Source organism: Chrysoperla carnea, chromosome 2 (genome assembly GCF_905475395.1).
Source record: "Chrysoperla carnea chromosome 2, inChrCarn1.1, whole genome shotgun sequence".
NCBI lineage: Eukaryota > Metazoa > Arthropoda > Insecta > Neuroptera > Chrysopidae > Chrysoperla > Chrysoperla carnea.
Genome location: NC_058338.1, coordinates 48,203,585 through 48,222,990, shown reverse-complemented (window position 1 = coordinate 48,222,990; position 19,406 = coordinate 48,203,585). Strand labels below are relative to the sequence as shown.

The 19,406-nt window shown below is 29.1% G+C and overlaps 1 protein-coding gene across 2 annotated transcripts in view; it reads right to left on the bottom strand.

Moving 5' to 3' along the window:
* Nucleotides 1-19,406, bottom strand: part of LOC123293875 (protein tramtrack, beta isoform-like) — a 112,306-nt gene that overhangs the window by 22,792 nt on the left and 70,108 nt on the right. The window contains exons 2-4 of one of the 2 annotated variants that reach the window (XM_044874851.1): nucleotides 7,982-9,201; nucleotides 7,225-7,314; nucleotides 5,335-6,223 (exon numbers count right to left, since the gene is read on the bottom strand). In XM_044874851.1, coding sequence (XP_044730786.1) covers nucleotides 5,567-6,223; nucleotides 7,225-7,314; nucleotides 7,982-9,184 — 1,950 coding nt within the window. In that variant the 5' untranslated portion in view covers nucleotides 9,185-9,201 and the 3' untranslated portion in view covers nucleotides 5,335-5,566. Of the gene's footprint in view, nucleotides 1-5,334; nucleotides 6,224-7,224; nucleotides 7,315-7,981; nucleotides 9,202-19,406 lie in introns of those variants that run through there. The other variant, XM_044874850.1, reaches the window with a different exon arrangement.

Sequence of the window (19,406 nt, the reverse complement as noted above, 5' to 3'; positions counted from 1 at the left end):
TTAATGGAGCCGAGTCAGTACGAGCCTGGGAGTTCTTTGGTTCTTACAGCAACCCTGTGATTACGTTCACCCGGTGATCCATGAGTTGGCCACGTCTCTATTCAGGGTGACCTTTGATTTGTGGGTGAATTATCACATGGATGTATCGCCTTAAAATATTCATAACCCTTTTTTACAGAAAATGGGAAAAATTTGTTGAAATTCGTTCAAAAATTCCGACGAAATTTTTCTATTTTCATGCATTATTTAAGTATACGAAAATGGTCATTTTAAACAATTCTTAATCTTTCTTATTTTTGCAAACAGTATAAACTAATATAGCCAACAACGGGTGTTCCCTGGTTAAATAGTGAGACTGAAAATATATATTCAAGGGATATCGAATTGTTGGGTTACAATAAATTAATCAAAGTTTGTCTTTTTATTGCCTTACAATATCCAAAATTAAGTTTCAATATTAATAAATAAAATTATTCATTACTAATAAAATATTCAATATTTAATAATTAATTTAATTTTTGTTTATGAAAAAAAAAAAAAATTTTGCAATTTTTAAAATATTGATAATTGATTTTGGTTACTGCAAACTGTAAAAAAGATAAGCCCAGATTATTTCGATATTAATTATCCCTATGGTTCCATAACGTAACAAGTCGATTTTTCTTGAACGGAGCGTTTACGGAGCAAACGTCCAGAGAAAATTGTTGTTTGTTTCAGAATTTAAATATATATTTTTTTATTTTGGCTATTTAAACCGAAAACACTCAACAAACATTATGGAAAATACAAAAATTGATTAAAATAGCCTTGAGCATTTGAATTATGCCAAAGAAAATAGAAAACTGTTTACGAAAATCTTTTAAGGGTTTTTCCATTTTCTACTGTACTTATTATTTAGTATGTAAATCGAACTTTAATTAATTTTTATTTAACCCTTTGGTGTTGAGATTTTTTAAAGTGTTTTACCAATGTCTGGGAAAATTTTATATTGATAACAAGGTAATATCAGCACGCGATTTCCCATAATAATGAGTATCTTATTCAAAGTGAATTTTTTTTATAAGCAAAAGTTTTCAAGTTTTATTTACCATATTAATTGACACAATAGGTTTTTTTTTCCAAAAAGTTATCCAAAATAAAATTTAAATTAATAAGAAAAACAAAAATAATGTCAATGTTGGATGTTAAAAATTATTATTTTTATAATATTAAAAAAAATATATTTATGAATATACAAATTAAGGTATTGGCTTTGGAGTCGATGATTTGGTTTACACATATTTTGGAGATTGAGGATATTTGCAAAATATTTTGTGTGATTTTTTTTTCAATTCTTTATCAAATTTTTGTCAAAAACAAAGAGACTGTGAACGAAAATTATTTTATAAAAATAAAATTGGACAATTATTTCACTCTCTCATTTTTGAACAGTAATTTATACCTCACTCTCTACCTTAAAATTTTAGATCATATATTTTTTGAGCCAGCATGAAAAAAAATTCATAAGATCATTTTTTACGATAAATCATTTTGGTAAATATCTTTTTTATATTTTGATTAGGTAATAAAAATGATTTTTACATTTTCTATCATGCAGGTTAAAATTATGCAATCTACTCACCAGGTAAAAGCTGTGTGATTACTGTTCATTAGTTAATAAAAATGGCTAATGCTATTTATGCTTAGGAGCCATCCGTAAATTACGTCACACTAATTTTAAGATTTTTCTCGATTAGTTAGACAAGTGGTCTAAGAAACGGTATAAGGTCTGATAACCAGATGAGACATATTTTTTATGAAATTTTATAAAATTTTTAAACACTCCTATCATAGATTTTCTATCTGAAAGTGTTCATGGCTATTTTAATTAAATTAGTTTTAATCAATTTTTTCCATGAACGCTTTTTTTCAAGCAAGTCTATACTATTATTTTCGTTATTAAATTATCCTTCTTCTAATACCAATTTCGATTGGTTAACAGATCGGTGTAATTACCAATATTGACTTACCCGTTCGCATGATATGAACAGATTTACACTTATCTGTTAAACAATCGAAATTGGAGTCAGAAGAAACATAATTTAATTGCGAAAATAATGGCATAGGCTTGTCTGAGAAAAAACCGTTAATGAAAAAACATGATTTAAAATAAATTTAATTAAAAAGAGCCATGAATACTTTTTAGTAGAAAATGATAGAAGTGTTTAAAAATCAATAAAATTTCGTAAAAAAATGTCTCATCTAGTTATCAGATGGATGAAAATCGACCATATAAGTACCGTCTCTTGCATAAAAGTGAAGAAAAAGGGAATGATTTCTTTAAAATAAAGTTTTTGAAGTTTAAATAATTGTGATTAGACATAAGCCAAATTTCGAAAATAATAGGTATGTTCATTCATCCACCCCCTTAAATTCCATATTGACTAAAATGTTGCTGAAGGTGAAGTTTCACATTTATTTTGACAAAAATGTAATAAAAGCTTGAAAATTTGTATATTGATAAACTTATTTTTTTTTTTTTTAAATCATTTTTTGAAACTTTACTAAAAAAAAATTATTAAGCTAAAAAATTTTCGTGTTAACGTGAGTTTTATAAGTGTGTAGCAACATAAATAAATTTCTTTGAATATATTATACTTTTTTTTAAATTAATTTTAATAAAATTTTTTCATATAATAATTTTTCATTTTAATTATACAAATCTATGTGAGTTTTCGCTAATAGTTTTATTTCATTTTCGGGTTTTTGTTTGCTTAAAAATCATTTCTATAGCATTGCGTTTTTTTTTGTTGCTACCAATAAGCATTTTAAGAAGGTGTTATAAATTTTTTTTATAATATTTATTTTCATAACTCGCTAATTACAATTTTTCTGCTGTAGTAGGTTTATTTACTTCTATTCAGTTTTTTAAATATTTAATTTTTAGAGAAAAGAATTTGATTAAAATTACTTGTGATTATCAAAAACTGTGATATTTTGCTTTATAGTGCTGTTCTATGTAGGATATATTTAAGATAAAAATTTCACCAAGATCATGAGTTCCAAAAAAATTTTCAAATAGAGTAACAGATATAATAGAAAATTTATAGAAAATAAAGACAAAATAACTGACGATAACTGACTAATTATTTTCTTGATGCTTGGTTTGTATATGGAGAGCCAACTAGCTGAATTAGCCATTCAATTAACAGCCTAACCTTTTTACTGAACGGCGACGTTCAATTATCAGCCTGAACGATATTCAGCCATTTATTAATCAAACAGTTAGGCAAATGACTTTAATCCATAACTTTTAACTACTTGTATATTGTAGTCCCTTAAATTGACTTCTTTAAATTGAAATCCACACACTGTCAATATGGCGTCCTAAAGGTACAAAATTGTTGGTGTTTCTCACGGTTTGATTGCGTTAACGAAAAAAAAAGTTCAATGGAAGATTGTGTGTAGCGACAAAATTTTGGAACAAAGTATGGTACTATCAATAACTAGTATTCACTAAGTTTCATTATACAGGTTGATTCAGAATGTCAGCAAAGAAAGGGATATAGAAACAAGTTTATTACCTGTTAAATTATTCTTTTGTAGAAAATCACATTTGATGGAAATCACAAGTAATTCTGTTTTTACTTTTTATGAAGAAAACCAAAAAAATTAAAAAGAAAAATATTGAAAATTTAATTTTCCATTGGTTGAATATTGGTAAATAACACATTGACGTTTGTTTTACTTGTTTGATTGTGGGTGTTTGTCTCTGATAAAAACATCTTAAATAATTAGAGGTATTCTATTTTAAAAAATATTAATTATTTTACAAAAAATTATTTACTCTAATAGGATAATTGATTTGTTTTATCATTTAAATATTTAAATAGGAAACTGTTCTAGGACTGAATGTATTGTAGGTTTGTATAGGGTTTTTGTATTGTATAATATATAAATATAATAATTATATGAAGCTTGGAGCAAAGCAAAAAGCTCCGCCAAAGTAAATAACAAATGTTCTTACGCCCATTACTCGAGGTAAATGTAAAATCTATTAAAAAAAACCTGTAAATTGAGCCAATCTTTCATCTATGGTAGCAGAGCTGAAACCAATTTAAATAATTTTTCTTTTAGATGATCATTATACTTAATAAAAAAAATCTATTTCCTCGGAATGAATCGAAAATGTATTCAGTTAACATTTCACTCCTATTCATACCCATTCACAATTTTGAATCGAAATAAATAGAAATAAACTTACTAATTCAAAGTTCTTAATCTGAATGAATTTGAAAAATAATATTAATTTCTTCTGCTACCAATTGAAATCTATATGTAAAATTTTGAAGTGGTATGTAGAGAAATGAATCGGAAATAAATAATTTTAATTTCCTATTCATTTTGATTCAAACCCATTCAAAATTTTAAATGTGGTATACACAACAGTTAACTTTGATGCGCGGGTTATAAAAAACATTAGCCATTCATATTGATGGGCTGTTCACTTCGACCAAGCTACCTCTATATCATAATATATAATATAAATCTGTAATTAATTCAGTAATGGATACATGATTGTAGTGCGTCCAAAATTTTGCTCTGATGATTAACTTTGTACCTTGAGTCTCAGTGTCAGATTAAGATTTCCAACTTTCGTAAATCTGAAGGCAGCCCTTTGGTCAACTGGCTGATTAATCTAAAACTTCTTTTTAAGATTTATCAACCAATGAAGAATGCGCGAAACCTGTTGCTTTTGTTACTTTTGCTAATCCGCCACTGTTTAGCCTAGCTATAAAATTGCGATAAAATATATCGAAATTGTCAAAACTCATTAAGTCAGCGAATGCGTTTCCAGCGAGGAAGTTTTGGAATCCATGCTGGAAGAGAAAATATTTTCCGATGAATTTATTTCGAGAGCAAATGCCCTTTACACACTTTATCAAGAGTAGCCATTCCCACACATAGAAAACTCATTGTACAATGCTCATGAGTCAGCTTTTTGATTTGTTGGGGCAAAAAAGGACAGACAACTTGAAAAGATGTAAGCATTACAGAATTAATTATATATTTTAAACGTCATATAATATATTATTGGTCAATTTTCAACAAGTGGATTTGTAATATATTTCTAATAATAATAATAAAAAATTTATAAAAACTCAAAAAAAGTATTGGTCAGACCATTTTTGAGCTCTTTACATTTTCTTTCTCCTTCTACATCTTGTTGCTACTAAAAAAAAAAAATAGAAAATATAATATTTTTATAATAAGTAAAAAATAATGTACATAAAAATTCATTTCTATTTGTATGTGAGCCAAAAACAATATTTTTCGGCTTTGGTAAATTAATAGTTAAGCCATTATTAAATTTTTTTGTAACGGCACACGAACGCGCGACTAGAACCAGTCCATAGCACCGCTTGAAATATGCGGGAAACATCACTTTCACTCACTAAAAAATATTTCATAATTTTTTTTTTTATAAACGGTGATGATGATTTCACAATGAGGATGTAAAGAATTTTGGTATAGTGGCCATCAATTCAGTATTAGAAGTACATTCTACACACCCACTCTCTTATCATCATTGATGCGGATTATTTTCTTCCTCGGTGTCGAGTGGACTCGGTGAAAGGAACTTGCGTACATATTTGGGATAATGTGTTTTCTCATGTGCTTTAAGTATAGTGCTTCTAGAAAAGGTTTTACCACAAAGTGCACAACGAAACGGGCGTTCCCCAGTATGAACACGACAATGGTCTTTCATATGATGCCGTAATTTGAATGCTTTACCACAAAATTCACATTTAAAAGGTCGATCACCGGTATGTGCTGGTAAATGAGCAATTAATGAACCAACATCAGGGAATGATTTGCCACAAAATTTACATAATACACCACTACTTCCAGCACCAGCACTTGCCGCTGCAGCGGCCTCTAAATCTAAATCCATTGCAGAATAATCTGGACCACTTCCAGACGTTGTTGATGAACCTGGATCACATTTCATTGACGTCGGATCGTGTGATGTTGGCAAACCACGAGAAAATGCTGATAATGCTTCAGGTGGCATACCAGCTAGACCTGGTGGTAAGCCTTGTAAATGTAATTGTTCACGATACTTGAGTGTTTCCAGACTGTGTGATAGTATATGTCTTGTTAATTTACTTTGATGTTGGAATGTTGCACCGCAATACATGCACGGAAATGAGCTACTTGTTCCTTCTATGCTTAACATATCCTGTAACCAAACAAAGAAGAGCATCAACTTCTTGATCATCTTGTGCTAGTTAGAAATTTTATTTCCCTTAACCCTTTTCTATCTGCTTGACTCAAATACCCAAATTTTTCTATTTTGAAAAATATATTCGCTGTTAATTTCGTTTTTTGTATAAATATGTCGCTCGCGTTTGACAAGAAGTTGACGTTCATTTTTGTTTGGCTTTACACTTGTTACATTTATTATATAATCTTAGAGCACGAGCTTATTTTATGAACTTGGTTATTGAGAGCTATATTATTAAATGTTATATGAATAATTATAGTTGGCCATTAAATTAACAAATCAAAAAAGAAAATAAATTATAAAAATGCGAAACAAATCAGTGTTTACAAAAATGTTGGTCAACTTCTTTTAAGATATTTTTTTCTCCCGATGGTAGCACTTCGTATTACAAAATTCAAACATATGTGGGAAAAAAAATCAATTTTTCGAAAATAAAAAAATCGATTTTTTTTGTGTGGAAATTTTCTTATATAAATAAAAGAGTTTTATCATTAAGGAGGTTTACTACAAAGTGCTATCTAGAAGGATTAAATCTATATCAATCTAAGTGCAATCGAAATTAAAAAAATGAATTTTTAGTTATAGGAAAAAAAAATATTAATTTTTAAGTGTTATTTTATAAAAAAATGTAAAATTTTCAAGAAATTTTCTTCAAAAATTCTTTTGTTTTGAATGTGAATTTTTTGTTTTTTGGCAAGTGATTTTTTTTTTAATTTTCAAGACCAACGGATTATTTTAAAAACGAAAATGAAAAAAAAAAAAAACATGCAATTCGAAACAAGAAGCGATAAAAAAAAACGGATATATATTTCTAATCTACTGAAACTTAAGGCATATTTTAGTTTTTTCTTTTGTAAATGACTTCAGATTTTAAAAAAGTATCGCATGAAAGTCTTTCACAAAAATTTTTAAAAGAAATTAAAAAAGCCTTGAAATTGAAATCGTTAAATACTGACCTGATCGTACGGATGTCGGCTGTAGTCGGGATCCACTATAGATTTTTCGTCACTCATTCCTCCGCCCCAATCCACTTCCTTTTTCAACGACTGCAAAAAACAATAAATATTAAAAACATTATAGAGACATATTGCTAGACTATTATATAATTTAAACAATTATCAATTAATAGTGGTATTGTACGGCAAATTCAATAGAAAAAGAGAACTAATCTCACAAGCTCCGCTTTCCTGATTAATTTACAATCTCAACTAGCTCTTTGAAAAAAAGGTCTATGAAATGTATCCGATTGTAAGGAAAATGAATGAAAGCATTAGAAGAAAATGGCAGTCTGTGAAACTTTTTCAAAAAGCCAGGGCCCTTAAAATGTTTTTCAAAGTTTTTAATGGGTAGTTTTTGAGCTACGACCATTTAAAGCTACGCATATATTATAGTTATAGTATATAACTGGGAAAATGGCGGTTAGTATACGAATGGGAAAATCTAATCGTGTGGTGTCCACTGCAACAAAATGCGTTTCAACAAAAACAGGCTATTCTAATTGGGTTCTTGAAATATGGCTTTCACAGGATGTTTATCGTGACTTGTATTTATTCTCCGTGTACAGACTTGGTTTGACCGGATAATATTAATTGTACATATCGACCTGGATTGTTCGGAAAATTAACTACAACTTGGCAATCGTGTATAATCATCAGTTATTTTTCCTTCTTATTTTTCAGAGAACTTAAAGAAGTTGTAATTGTTTGTACTTACCAAAGGCACTTGCTGAACAGGTGGCAAACCAGAAGGACCTGCTATAGGTTCTGTATCATGATGGTGTCCTGGTGATGCACTTGGTATCCTGCTACTACTACTACTACATGAAGGAGGTGGTCCAATTGTGGATGAATTATTATTATTATTCGTTTGTAATTGTACACTTAAATCGCTTGGCGCGGTTCGCTCCGCTGTTGAGGTGGTTGAACACGATGATGTAGTTAAATTTACAACACTATCTTGATCATGATGATCTAATGGTGGTCGTGGTGATATAACACCACTACCACCATCATCGTTATTATTTCCACGACCACCAGTATCTTCTGACGATGAAGACGATGGGCCCATCCGCCGATTAATTATTGCAGATGTTTGTTGTGATTGAGGTGGTGGGGGTGAAGCACTACTACATTGTCGCCTAGATTGAGGAGGTGGTGTACTCGAGGATGTCGTGTGACCTTGTGCATCATCGACAAGTGCACTTAAACGCTGATGATGACTTGGTATATCGACGGGTTCCTGTTTCATCACATGTTCACCAACTCTGTCTATTCGATCACGTTCATTCATATGTAACTCACGATTTTCCCGTTCGCGTTCACGTAATGCTAAATGTTCTCGTTCTAATAACACTCTTTGATCGATATGATCGACTACACTACCACTCATTCGTACCGTGGATGTTGCAGAGGGTGGGGGTAATGTTGGATTATCATGTTGCGAAGTCACTGTAGATGTTGGTGTGCCAGACACTCCGGCTGCTGATGACGCACTATTTGAGGGCACTATTGGCGATGTAATACTTGACGATGATGCGGTGGTTGATGAACTTAAATTTGTCATTTCGGCAAGTCCTTTCACTTTCAAACTTTCAGCGGTTTTGAGTAACGCTGAAAGTTGACAGTATTCAACGTTCACCTCGCCACGATACATGAATTCAATTAATGTGCGTAATTCGGCGAAACGAACGTCTTTTAATATAACAATAGGATGACGACTAGGGTGATCAACGAATAATGTTTGAAAGTATGATGAACACGCGGATAATACAACACGATGTGCACGTATTGAATGTCCTTCAGAACACGCGAGTGTAACGTCAACGAGACTCTCGTCGCGTAGTAATTGACTGAACACCCCGAGTAGGTTGTTTTGATGATTATTCCACCTTAAGCAATAGTGCTCACTTGTGCCCATGTCGGTGACGAACCACGCTGTAAATAAAAAAGAAAACTTTTATGAGTTCAATTGTTGGTAATCATTTACAATTTTAAAATCATAATCGAAATTTTTTAACTACTGGGTAAAATGAATCGAAATTTTTGAATACCTAATGAAATTTTAAAAACAAATAAATAGAAATTTCTAAAAGCAATCTAACAGAAATTTTTAACAACAAAAATTTGGTAATTGTAAATTGTTTGAAAAAAATAATCTGATCAAAACATTAATAATAAAAGTTTTAATTTACGAAAGTAAAGTGTCAACTTTCAGTAAAAGGCTTTATTTTTTATGTATAGTTCAAATACGTTTATACGAAGCCAATATCCTAGGAAATTATCCACCAGGAAATTATTGAAAGAAAAAATATGCTTTCATTTTTTCAAAAGTATTTATATTTTAATTCATGGTGGCATTTTCCTTAAAGATGTCTTAATCATTACCATATTTTTGATCAAATAATAAATAAATTGAAAAAATAATAATGGCAATATATTGATAAAAATAAAACTACCCCTAAAGATTTATGGATTACCCTTAAATATTGTACGTAATAAAATTTGAATCGTTACCACATGAAAGTATATAAATATATGAAATGCAATTAATCTGTGCATATATATATATATATATATATATATATATATATATATATATATATATATATCTTTTCATAATATGAAAGTTATGTGAGATTTTCGATTATCTGCATTTATAATTTTTAATACCATTTCTAGTAAGCAAGCAATGTGATATTTCAAACATCAGCAAGTGAATTTCTAAGAATTAAACGTAGAATATTTATAAAAATAATACTAAAAATATGTTAAGAAATATATTTATTTATACGATTTAACGCTCGAAATTTATGTGTCAGCTTAATTACTTCATTTTGTCTTGGAATTATTCGATTTCTGGTGTGTTTATTACGAAACATTTGACGTAATAACAATTTTTTTTCATAAATAATGGTATGGTATGGAATGCACGATTTCATTTGCACGTGTTTTAACTACTGTTGCATAATTTATAATTTTAGATCATTAAAAAATCTGTAAAAGCCTATGAAGCTTTGTGCTGAAAAGAAAAGCTCTGTTGTGTTATACTTATTATTGATAGAAGTATTTTTGGACTTATATGTGGAATAAATTATAATGAATAATAACGTAAGATTTTTCATAAAATGATCTGAATTTTCAATATCTATCTCTCGATCTATCTGAGAAATTAATCCGTTAAGCTAGTCATAAAAATTTATATTTTGAACTAAAAGAGATCAAAGAAAGAATGAAAAATTTAAAAAAAGTTGTTTTCCCGGCGTTTTAACAAAAATTTTAGATAATCCTTATGAGTAGCCAAAAGTGGGTGAGACAGTTAGACACTTTACTAGGAATACGATATATAATATGGTTTTCTAAAATAAACTGTTAATCCGCACATATCTCTACTTTTACGTTCCTGTTAGTTGAATCAATTGTTTTTTTAGTAACTAGTTACAATAGTAGGGTATATTAGAATGTTTGGTGTTTTCTTGGATAGTTACACATATCCCAAATAAAGCAATCTTTCCCAAAATAGGTGTAACATAAATCAATTGGAAATAACCTTTTGTTAAGAAAACTTTACTTTTTATCAAGCCTCTATTTGGCATCAAAAAAAAAACGATGGAAGTTTTGTTTCAATATTGAAAATATGATCAGCGTTCATCAGTTTCTAAAAACGAAAATGTTTTGATCTTTTACAGGATTATTTTTTAAATTTAAATATCTCTTGTTTTTATAGTACAATTGTATTTAGTTTATCTTCAGATACCAATCGACAATGTTATATAAAAATCACTTTGAAATTTAAAACATTAAAACATTTGAAGATTTATCTACAATGGGTATTTGATTTCTTCGAATTTCACGTAAAAAAAGTGAAGAATTATTATTATTATTACTACATAAAATAATTTCTATTATAATAAATTGTATATTTTCTTAATATAATTAATTATACTGCACACGAAGTGTGTGTTTGGTTAAAATTATAATATCTCTTGTAGCTTGTAGGTCTATATTAAAAGACTAAAGATCGGATTTTACGAATTTTTAACTATAAGACTTTATTCACTAAATATGACAGATTTCAAATAAAATTAGAAATGTTTCGTTTTATTTTTAATACTTTAAATGTAAATCTCTACAGTTTATCATTTCATATGCTAAACTGTAGTAAAATTTACTTTCAAGAACTTTCTTATCCATCGAAATTTTAATTTTCCTAAAAGAGTCAAACCTGGGTAAGTGAGAACTGGATAAGTGAGAAAACTCTATAAGGGAGAGTAATAGCCAGGACCCGTCATTTTAAGCTCCCAAAACCTCTATTAGCGAGAAATAGATACCTCTGTAAGAGAGAGTCGTTTTTCCCTCATGGATCCCCGTAAGTGAGACTGCTACTTATCTATACCTCTATACGCGACAGTCGTGCTTTATTTATTTATATTATTTAGGAGGAACTAAAGCTTCAATTTTCTACATTCGTACTTGCTGTGACTTCTTATTGCTGCGTATACCTCTATAAGAGAGAAACGCTACCCATGTACCTGCATTACCGAGAAACTCAGGTTAGTGAGAAAACTCTATAAGCGAGAATGAGATTGTGCTCCCTTGAACTCTCGCTTATCCATGTTTGACTGTATTATGGTACAATTATCAAAATAAAAATTAACGTGGGGTTATATCATTTATATCAGGGGAAGATTACATTGGTAACTACAATGTTATATTTGAATGGCGTTGCAGAAAATGTGACAAAGCATGAAAAATTAAGTATTTATCTTTAAGTACTTTTCAGTATCAAGTCAAGCTTTTCGTAAACTTAAAATAAAATATTAAATACAATTTTTTTTCAGAATATATTAAACCATTATAAAATTCATTTTTTAATGTTCTTATTTCATGAAATTAAAAGCTCATCTTGTAAAGCTTTTTGAAAACATATTGAAGACTCAATTTTAAGACTCTTGTAATTTTCTTGTAAAACCCTTTCATTTGAATGTTTGCAAAAAGTTTGTGAAAAAAAAACGGAATCAGTTATTGCTTAAAAAGTACTAGTCATAATCGCAAAAGTTTACTATTGTTTTGAGTCACAATTCAACATTTTGCCCATTACATAGACATGCCCATTTGTAAATTGAGTAAGGCCTGTAAGACCCAGTTTGGACAGGGTGAAATTCTGAGGACTTTTGTCATCATATCAAAGTAAACATTATACGCAAAGTTTTTTATAATCTGATAATCCTAGCTCCAGGTATGATAAATAAGTACCTGTAGATAGATAGGCAGGAACATACATCTTACATAAAATACATTAATTGCATTCATGTAATGATATCGGTGATAAACATCTTTTTGGTTTCATGACTCTCTTTGTATGTTTTATATGGGGAATGAACGTATGTTTTTTTTTTCTGTTTTGTTTTGCGCTATTCAAACATAATTGATTATTTAATGCATGTGATTTAGAAATGAAGATAATATGCTGATATTCGGTTTAGTAGAAGTTCAAAAAGTTCACTTATACAGGATGATTTTTTAATAAGTTTCCATCCATATATTTTGAAAACGGGATTGGAAATCATTTAACACAAAAAAAGGTATGGGTTTAATTTTAGAGGGAATAAAAATACAGTATTTAGTTTTCTTATAGACGTCTTCATGGTCAAAAAGGGGCCAATTTTGTTTTTATTTAGTTTTTAATGAAACTACATTTTTTGTAAAAGATTATGATTTTTCACCGCATAAAAGCAACTTTGTTTGAAATTTTCTTTTTTTAGACCTAAAAACTGTTAAAATACAAACAAATTTTTTTGGACAAAATACATATTATCTTGGATAAAATATCAAAATTCGTAAAAAAAACCTATTATTTTGAAAAATTAAAAAAAATGAGGCTGCTAAAAATTAAGCTGTTAAAAATTGAGGTATAAAAAATATGTAGTTAAAAAACAAAGTTAACACCTGTTTGACCATGAAAGCGTCCTCGAAGAAAACAGAATACTATATGAGCTTTCCCCCTGGAATGAAACGATACTTGTTTTTGAAACTATGTAAAAAAAGTGTTCGATAGCGACCTACACTTTTTTATAGTTTATTATCTTGAAATATTAGTTAATATTATTCTCTATGAGATCATGGTCTTATAGTTACGGTGCCTACTCCACATTTGGAAGGTTGTTATGGCAAAACCCATCCACGCAAATAGTGGTTGGATTTTTATTTTTAAATACATAAATTATAGCGAAAAGAACATAGTTTCTTCCAGTTGCCCACAAAACCTCTAGTGGAAACTTTTTAACAAACACTCTGTAGAATGTAATGAACAGACGAGCTCAATTAGGTTTTTACCTCGGATCACATTTATAATGGCTAGATTTAAATAAATTGTTGTTACTTCTTCAATACAGTCTAGGTTTTGCTGCCAGGCGTAGTATTTGGCAGTCATTTTAGAAAGGTGGGAAATTAGAGAGACTGTTGTCAAGGTCGCATTGAGCAGCTTTTGCCCATACAAAAAGTTTAAAATCGATTAAAAGTTATTGCGAAAGGTATTTAAATAAGAAGATAAAATTGAATTCAAAATCATTTTTCGGGCACCCGAAAGAACGAATTTTCCGTTGTCCAAAAAATTTAAATAACAAGTGTTAAGGTATCAGATGACGAACAATCTGTGTTATCCTGCTTTCGGGATGAAGGATAAGAGCGACCCAATAGACGGATAAGAACTTAACAAAAAATCCCTCAGAGATTGGAAAAATAACACATTTTTCTTGAAACTAATTAAAAATTACTAATTTTGAAAAAACTCAAAATTTTGTATTTTGCGGAAACCAACGAACCTCCCCCCCCTTTCCTTGTTTACTGCTAGAGAATTTACAGACAATAAAATTCCAAAATTCTACCATCAATACAAAAGCAATAGCTCTACATCGAAAAAGAATAATTTATTGTGATATTCTCAACATCAACCCCAACTTGGGTAAGGGATTGACAAATTTAAGAAGGTTTTTATGTTATACAGTTAGCAAGAAAAACGTAATATAAAAAGTAGATATTATTACACGTTGAATTAACATTTAACATAAGTTATTATTTATTATTACTTAATAATAATAATAATAATAATAATAATAATAGAATATATTAAATGTATAAATCTATTTTATTACAATATATTACATTACATTAGAATATAGTGAAAGGTTAGGGTGGGGGGACCTTGGTCCCAAAGTTGTCGCATCCAAGGATCATGATTGTATCTATCTGTACTGTACTGTATGATGTATGTGGTGTATCTATCAGTGAGGCCCCAATCATTATTATATAGATGTAGTACCATAATATTTATATTTATTTATTCGCATATAAATCCCCACTACTTACAAACAATATTAAAATTTTATCATTTTATATAAAAACCATAGATTATTAATAAATAGAATAGATTATCATCTTGATTATGTTATGGAAAAATTGAACTTTAATTCTTAATTTTAACGATTTTTTTTTGTCTCCAGTATGAATTCGTGTTGATATTAATTTTTGGAGGCCGGTAAGTAGGGAATTTCCTGGAGAGAATATCAAACGCAGAACTATGCGAACTATATCAAGAGTCCTGCATAACAAACGTGATAAGATAACGAGATTGCTGAGTCTTGTATTTTGATTCCCCTTAGATAGATCAGAGGAAATACCGGAAAAAGAAATATAGGTAGGCTTGGGACCAGCTGAATCAAGTCAGTGGAAAAAGATTTGTAAGAACAAGGAGTTGAAAACTGGAAACGAGTAGCCGAAGACAGAAACAGGTGGAGACATGTCTAGACCTATAGTGCTGATATATATATTTAACGATTTTATTCTTCACGCTAAATTATGTTGATTTAAGGGTGTACGATGGGGGTTAGAGTGACTTCAGGAGGAAAATTTCATTAAAAATTTTGTTTTAAATATGAAGTGTATTCTGAGTTGCCGTCAAATTTTGTTGACATAATTCATCACTAATTTGAAAATACAATTGAAAAACCATAAAATATGTCGTGTTTTGGGATTTCTCCATATGCGTAATGTATTAAAATCCAAACCTTACCATTAAATAATTATTAAAAGACTTCAGTTACACCGCTAAACGTTTCAATGTTTAATTACATATAAGCATTAGAACTGGTTATAAATAAAAACAAAAAAAGAACGAGATGTCTCGTGGGACATCCGGTAGGAGCTATATTCTTTTCGTACCTTGGTACAAATATAGCGCTTAATTTTTCTGTTTACAAGCTATTTTTCTGAAAATTTATGGTATTCATTTTAGAAGTTAAATACTTGTTTGATTCGTATATAGGTAATGTATATGCGTATATACATTACGTTTGATTTGGTCAGGATGTATTTATTATGACAACATAAAAATTTCCTTGTACTTACTTTAAATTATGTATGTTTTCTTTAACTTTTGATAACTTTCACTACTCATTTTTTTTTTTTTGGATAATAAAACATAAAATTTTGACAAAAAATACAAATAAACAAATTATAAAAGTATTTTTTCATTTTTTCAAAATTCATGGCAAGCTAAATCGATTGAAAAAGTTTTAGTTTTCTAGGTTTTCTTGTTGTATTTGTGTTGGTTATTCCTCCCAAGCAGGAAACAAATCAAAACGTTACAGTGTTATAAGGAACATAGTTCGAACTATGCCTAATCTGTCGTATACCAGTGACCACAACAAAGTGATAACAATTTTTCCCTTGAATCAGTAATGCATGAATATGCAAAAGCTTTGGACTCGCAGAATATAGGGATTATCTTCCAAATTCTGAATTTATGCCTCCAGTTTTAAAAAACGGTAATCAAGTTTCTTAATTTTTGTTTGTTTAACACAGTTGTGGTAAATATGGTCAAAAATTAAAGCATGTCTATGAAAATTTTGTATATCTATGACTCTAATATCTAACTGAATAAAACCTTCACTATATGGATGGATTAACAATAATGACATATACTTGAACTGTGCAAAATACATCCTCTTAAAAACTAAAACACATTCAGTTACAGTAAATTTTAGTTCGTATTCGTAGTTCGTACATATGTTTATTCTTGCGCGATGCGCGATACCAACCAAATAAAATTATTAATGTAAAACTTTATTTAGTTATTATCTAATAACTGCATAAGAGCTAAACCAATGACCTTGTAATTTTAAAGAATAAACTTCAGAAAGTTGAAGCAAACGAATTGTCTCAAGGTTAATCGACTAATTTCATTTTTATCGTTATAAGAAAATCATTAATGAATTTTTTTTTTCATATCCACAAGAAATTTTTATCCATTATTATTATCACCTCCGCTTTCATCGTCTTAATACCAATAATAATCTTGTCTTAAGACCAGCAATAACCTTTGAAAATTTGCAATATCCTGATAAATGATACTTTTCATTCTACTTTCTAGTAATAGAAAATTTGGTTTGAATTTCCGGATGGTGCCAAGATGTAGTCTCAGTCTGAGAAACGGCCCTCTTCTGTGACATGAAAAAAGGTGGCTGTCTTTCTGGGAATTACCTGGGCTTTTCAAGGCGAATGGATGTTTTTAAAACCGGTCTACATTTCATCAAATTTGAAGATATTTCACAGACACAAAACCACTTTCTTCGACATTTTTATCGCTTTGAACATCTTTACAGCATCTTTAAATTAAACTAGAGTGTTGGACACTGGTATGTAGGTTGGGTTAGTCTCAAGGATATGCCTATTGGGAGGTATCAACTTTTTGATACCTCCTGTGACTATCTAAGAGAGACTATCGTATTATCCTTACCTACACGATGTAAAAAAACATCGATTAGATAATCAACACTATCTATACATGGTATTTAAACAACTAACTCGGTCAATTGTTTGCTTTCACTTCTTTAAATTGAAATATGACTTAAGAGATTTGCCGCTTACGATTTTTTTTTTAGTAGGTATATGTTATTTTCTTTAGCTATTTTTGATTGTTTTAAATTCTCTAGACCTTTTCTTGCTATTCAAAACCCTGTACTGAGTGTTATTGAAAAATCTTTAGGAAGGGTTTAGCTACGAAAAAATTCAGAATTTTAATTAACATCAGAATTGAATTTTAAGAGATAAAAATTTACAGCGGAATTTGCTTAAGGTCAGTTATTAATTATATTCAACGCAAATTTTGGGCAGTGAAATGCATCTCTGCGCTCATGATAATAATATTTATTATGCATATGAAATTAAAATCTAATTATCTAAAAATTTATATGTTTAGTTAGTGGAAGTTATGGGATATTTGCATTTGATAGTAAAGAAAAAAAATTCGTTCAAAAAATAGAGAATGATTGAATGAAAGAAACAACTTTCTGCAAATTTAATATTCTGTTTTTGTTAAATGATGAATGCATACTTGAAAATTCGTAAATGTCTTCCTTTTGGCGAGTTTACCAAACTTTCTTTGTACGACTTAAACAATTAAATATTTTCTTCGAAAAATATTGCCCCGATGCACTTTTCTACTATCTTAAACCTGCCGTTCTTAAGTATTTTTGTTTTTCAATACATACATAGTTCACTTTTGCAAAATTGTTTAATAATTATTGTTATCAAGTGATCATAGTGTCTGACAAATTTCTAGGTGCGCTTTGCAGATCGATAGCTTAAATATGACGTTCAATTGAAAACGCAGGATTTTCCAAAAAAGTCGTATAAAGTTTAGTACACTCACCAAAAGGAAGCCACTCACGTGATTTCAAGTATAAATTGATCATTTAACAAAAGTGTTGTTGTCCCGCGGATAAATTGTTGAGGCATAGCAATAGATTAATATTATGTTTATCTCACTCACTAGATTTTATTCTGCATCGCAATGAAAATAATAAGCCTACTCAAAACTCCTTTGCCAGGTATACAACCATTTCAATCATTTATTGGAGTTAAAAATTTGAACTTCAAATGTAGTAAAAAGTAAGCTAATGTCAGATTTGTTTTTTTATGTAAAAGAGCACTTAAGACTTTACGAGGTAATTAAATAAAAATTACAAAAATCTCATTCTACAAATCGTGTATCCTTTGTTCGACACTCTCAAAATTGTAAATTTCAGAGTGTCCATATCAACAGACACTTTTTTGGAAGGATTTTCACATTGACTTCTTTTTAATAAAATAAATAATTAACATTATTCGATAAGCATTCGTTCGACTTTTCTAAATTTTAGTGTACCTTCTTCCATTCATTGTTATTCATATCTATTGTACAAAATTGTGAACATTATTTTTTTTCTACTAATTTGTCTAGACTTAATTCAACAAACTGTATGCTGTATATGGTCAATAATTTATATCAAAACTAAATAGTTACGCTTTAAAACGGTGTAGCATTTTAAATATAACGTAACGAAATTATTACTTCTAATATAATTTAGTTAAATAGTACAAATTTATTTTTGCTTTAGTTATTGTACCTCTATATAGATACTAATATAGAAGTTATAGTAAACATCAAAAGTTTTAAAAGTTTCAAAATACTCTTTTGAGCCTTATTTATTATCTATACGGATATGTATTAGAAAAAAATTTGATAATATAGATATCTCTCTTCAACCATAAATACTCTAACTATAGTCGTTTCTAATCATCAAATGATGGATCTTCGATGAACACATAATTAAATTAAAATTTTATTTTTATATCATCGACAACCTTGTATTTTTATGGTATTATTATAAACTACAAGATTGTCTAAATATTTTAGATAGTTTTTTTGTCACACTCTCTAGATTTTTTGATATAGAAATCCAATTTGAAAAGGATAACCTAAATGATTCATCATTTTTTCGGCCAACTTTGAACGAAAAAATAATAATAAAAAGCCCGATGACCTAGAAATTTTTTGTGATTTTTGGAAACTTTGTTAATCAAAAATGTATATATAAAGATTTGAAATCCTTAATATTATTCAATGCTTCCATATCTCCTTAAATAAAAGCCAAAAACGAACATATTTATTAGAATTTTTTTCGGTTGAAGGAGCTTTATGTAGAAAAATACTTCAATTTCGAGTATAAGGGAGAGACCACATTCTCGATTGAGTTAACTTTTTCTGTACAACTAATTGTAAATTTGAAATAAATTGTGAAAAATTAATAATAAAATTTCAA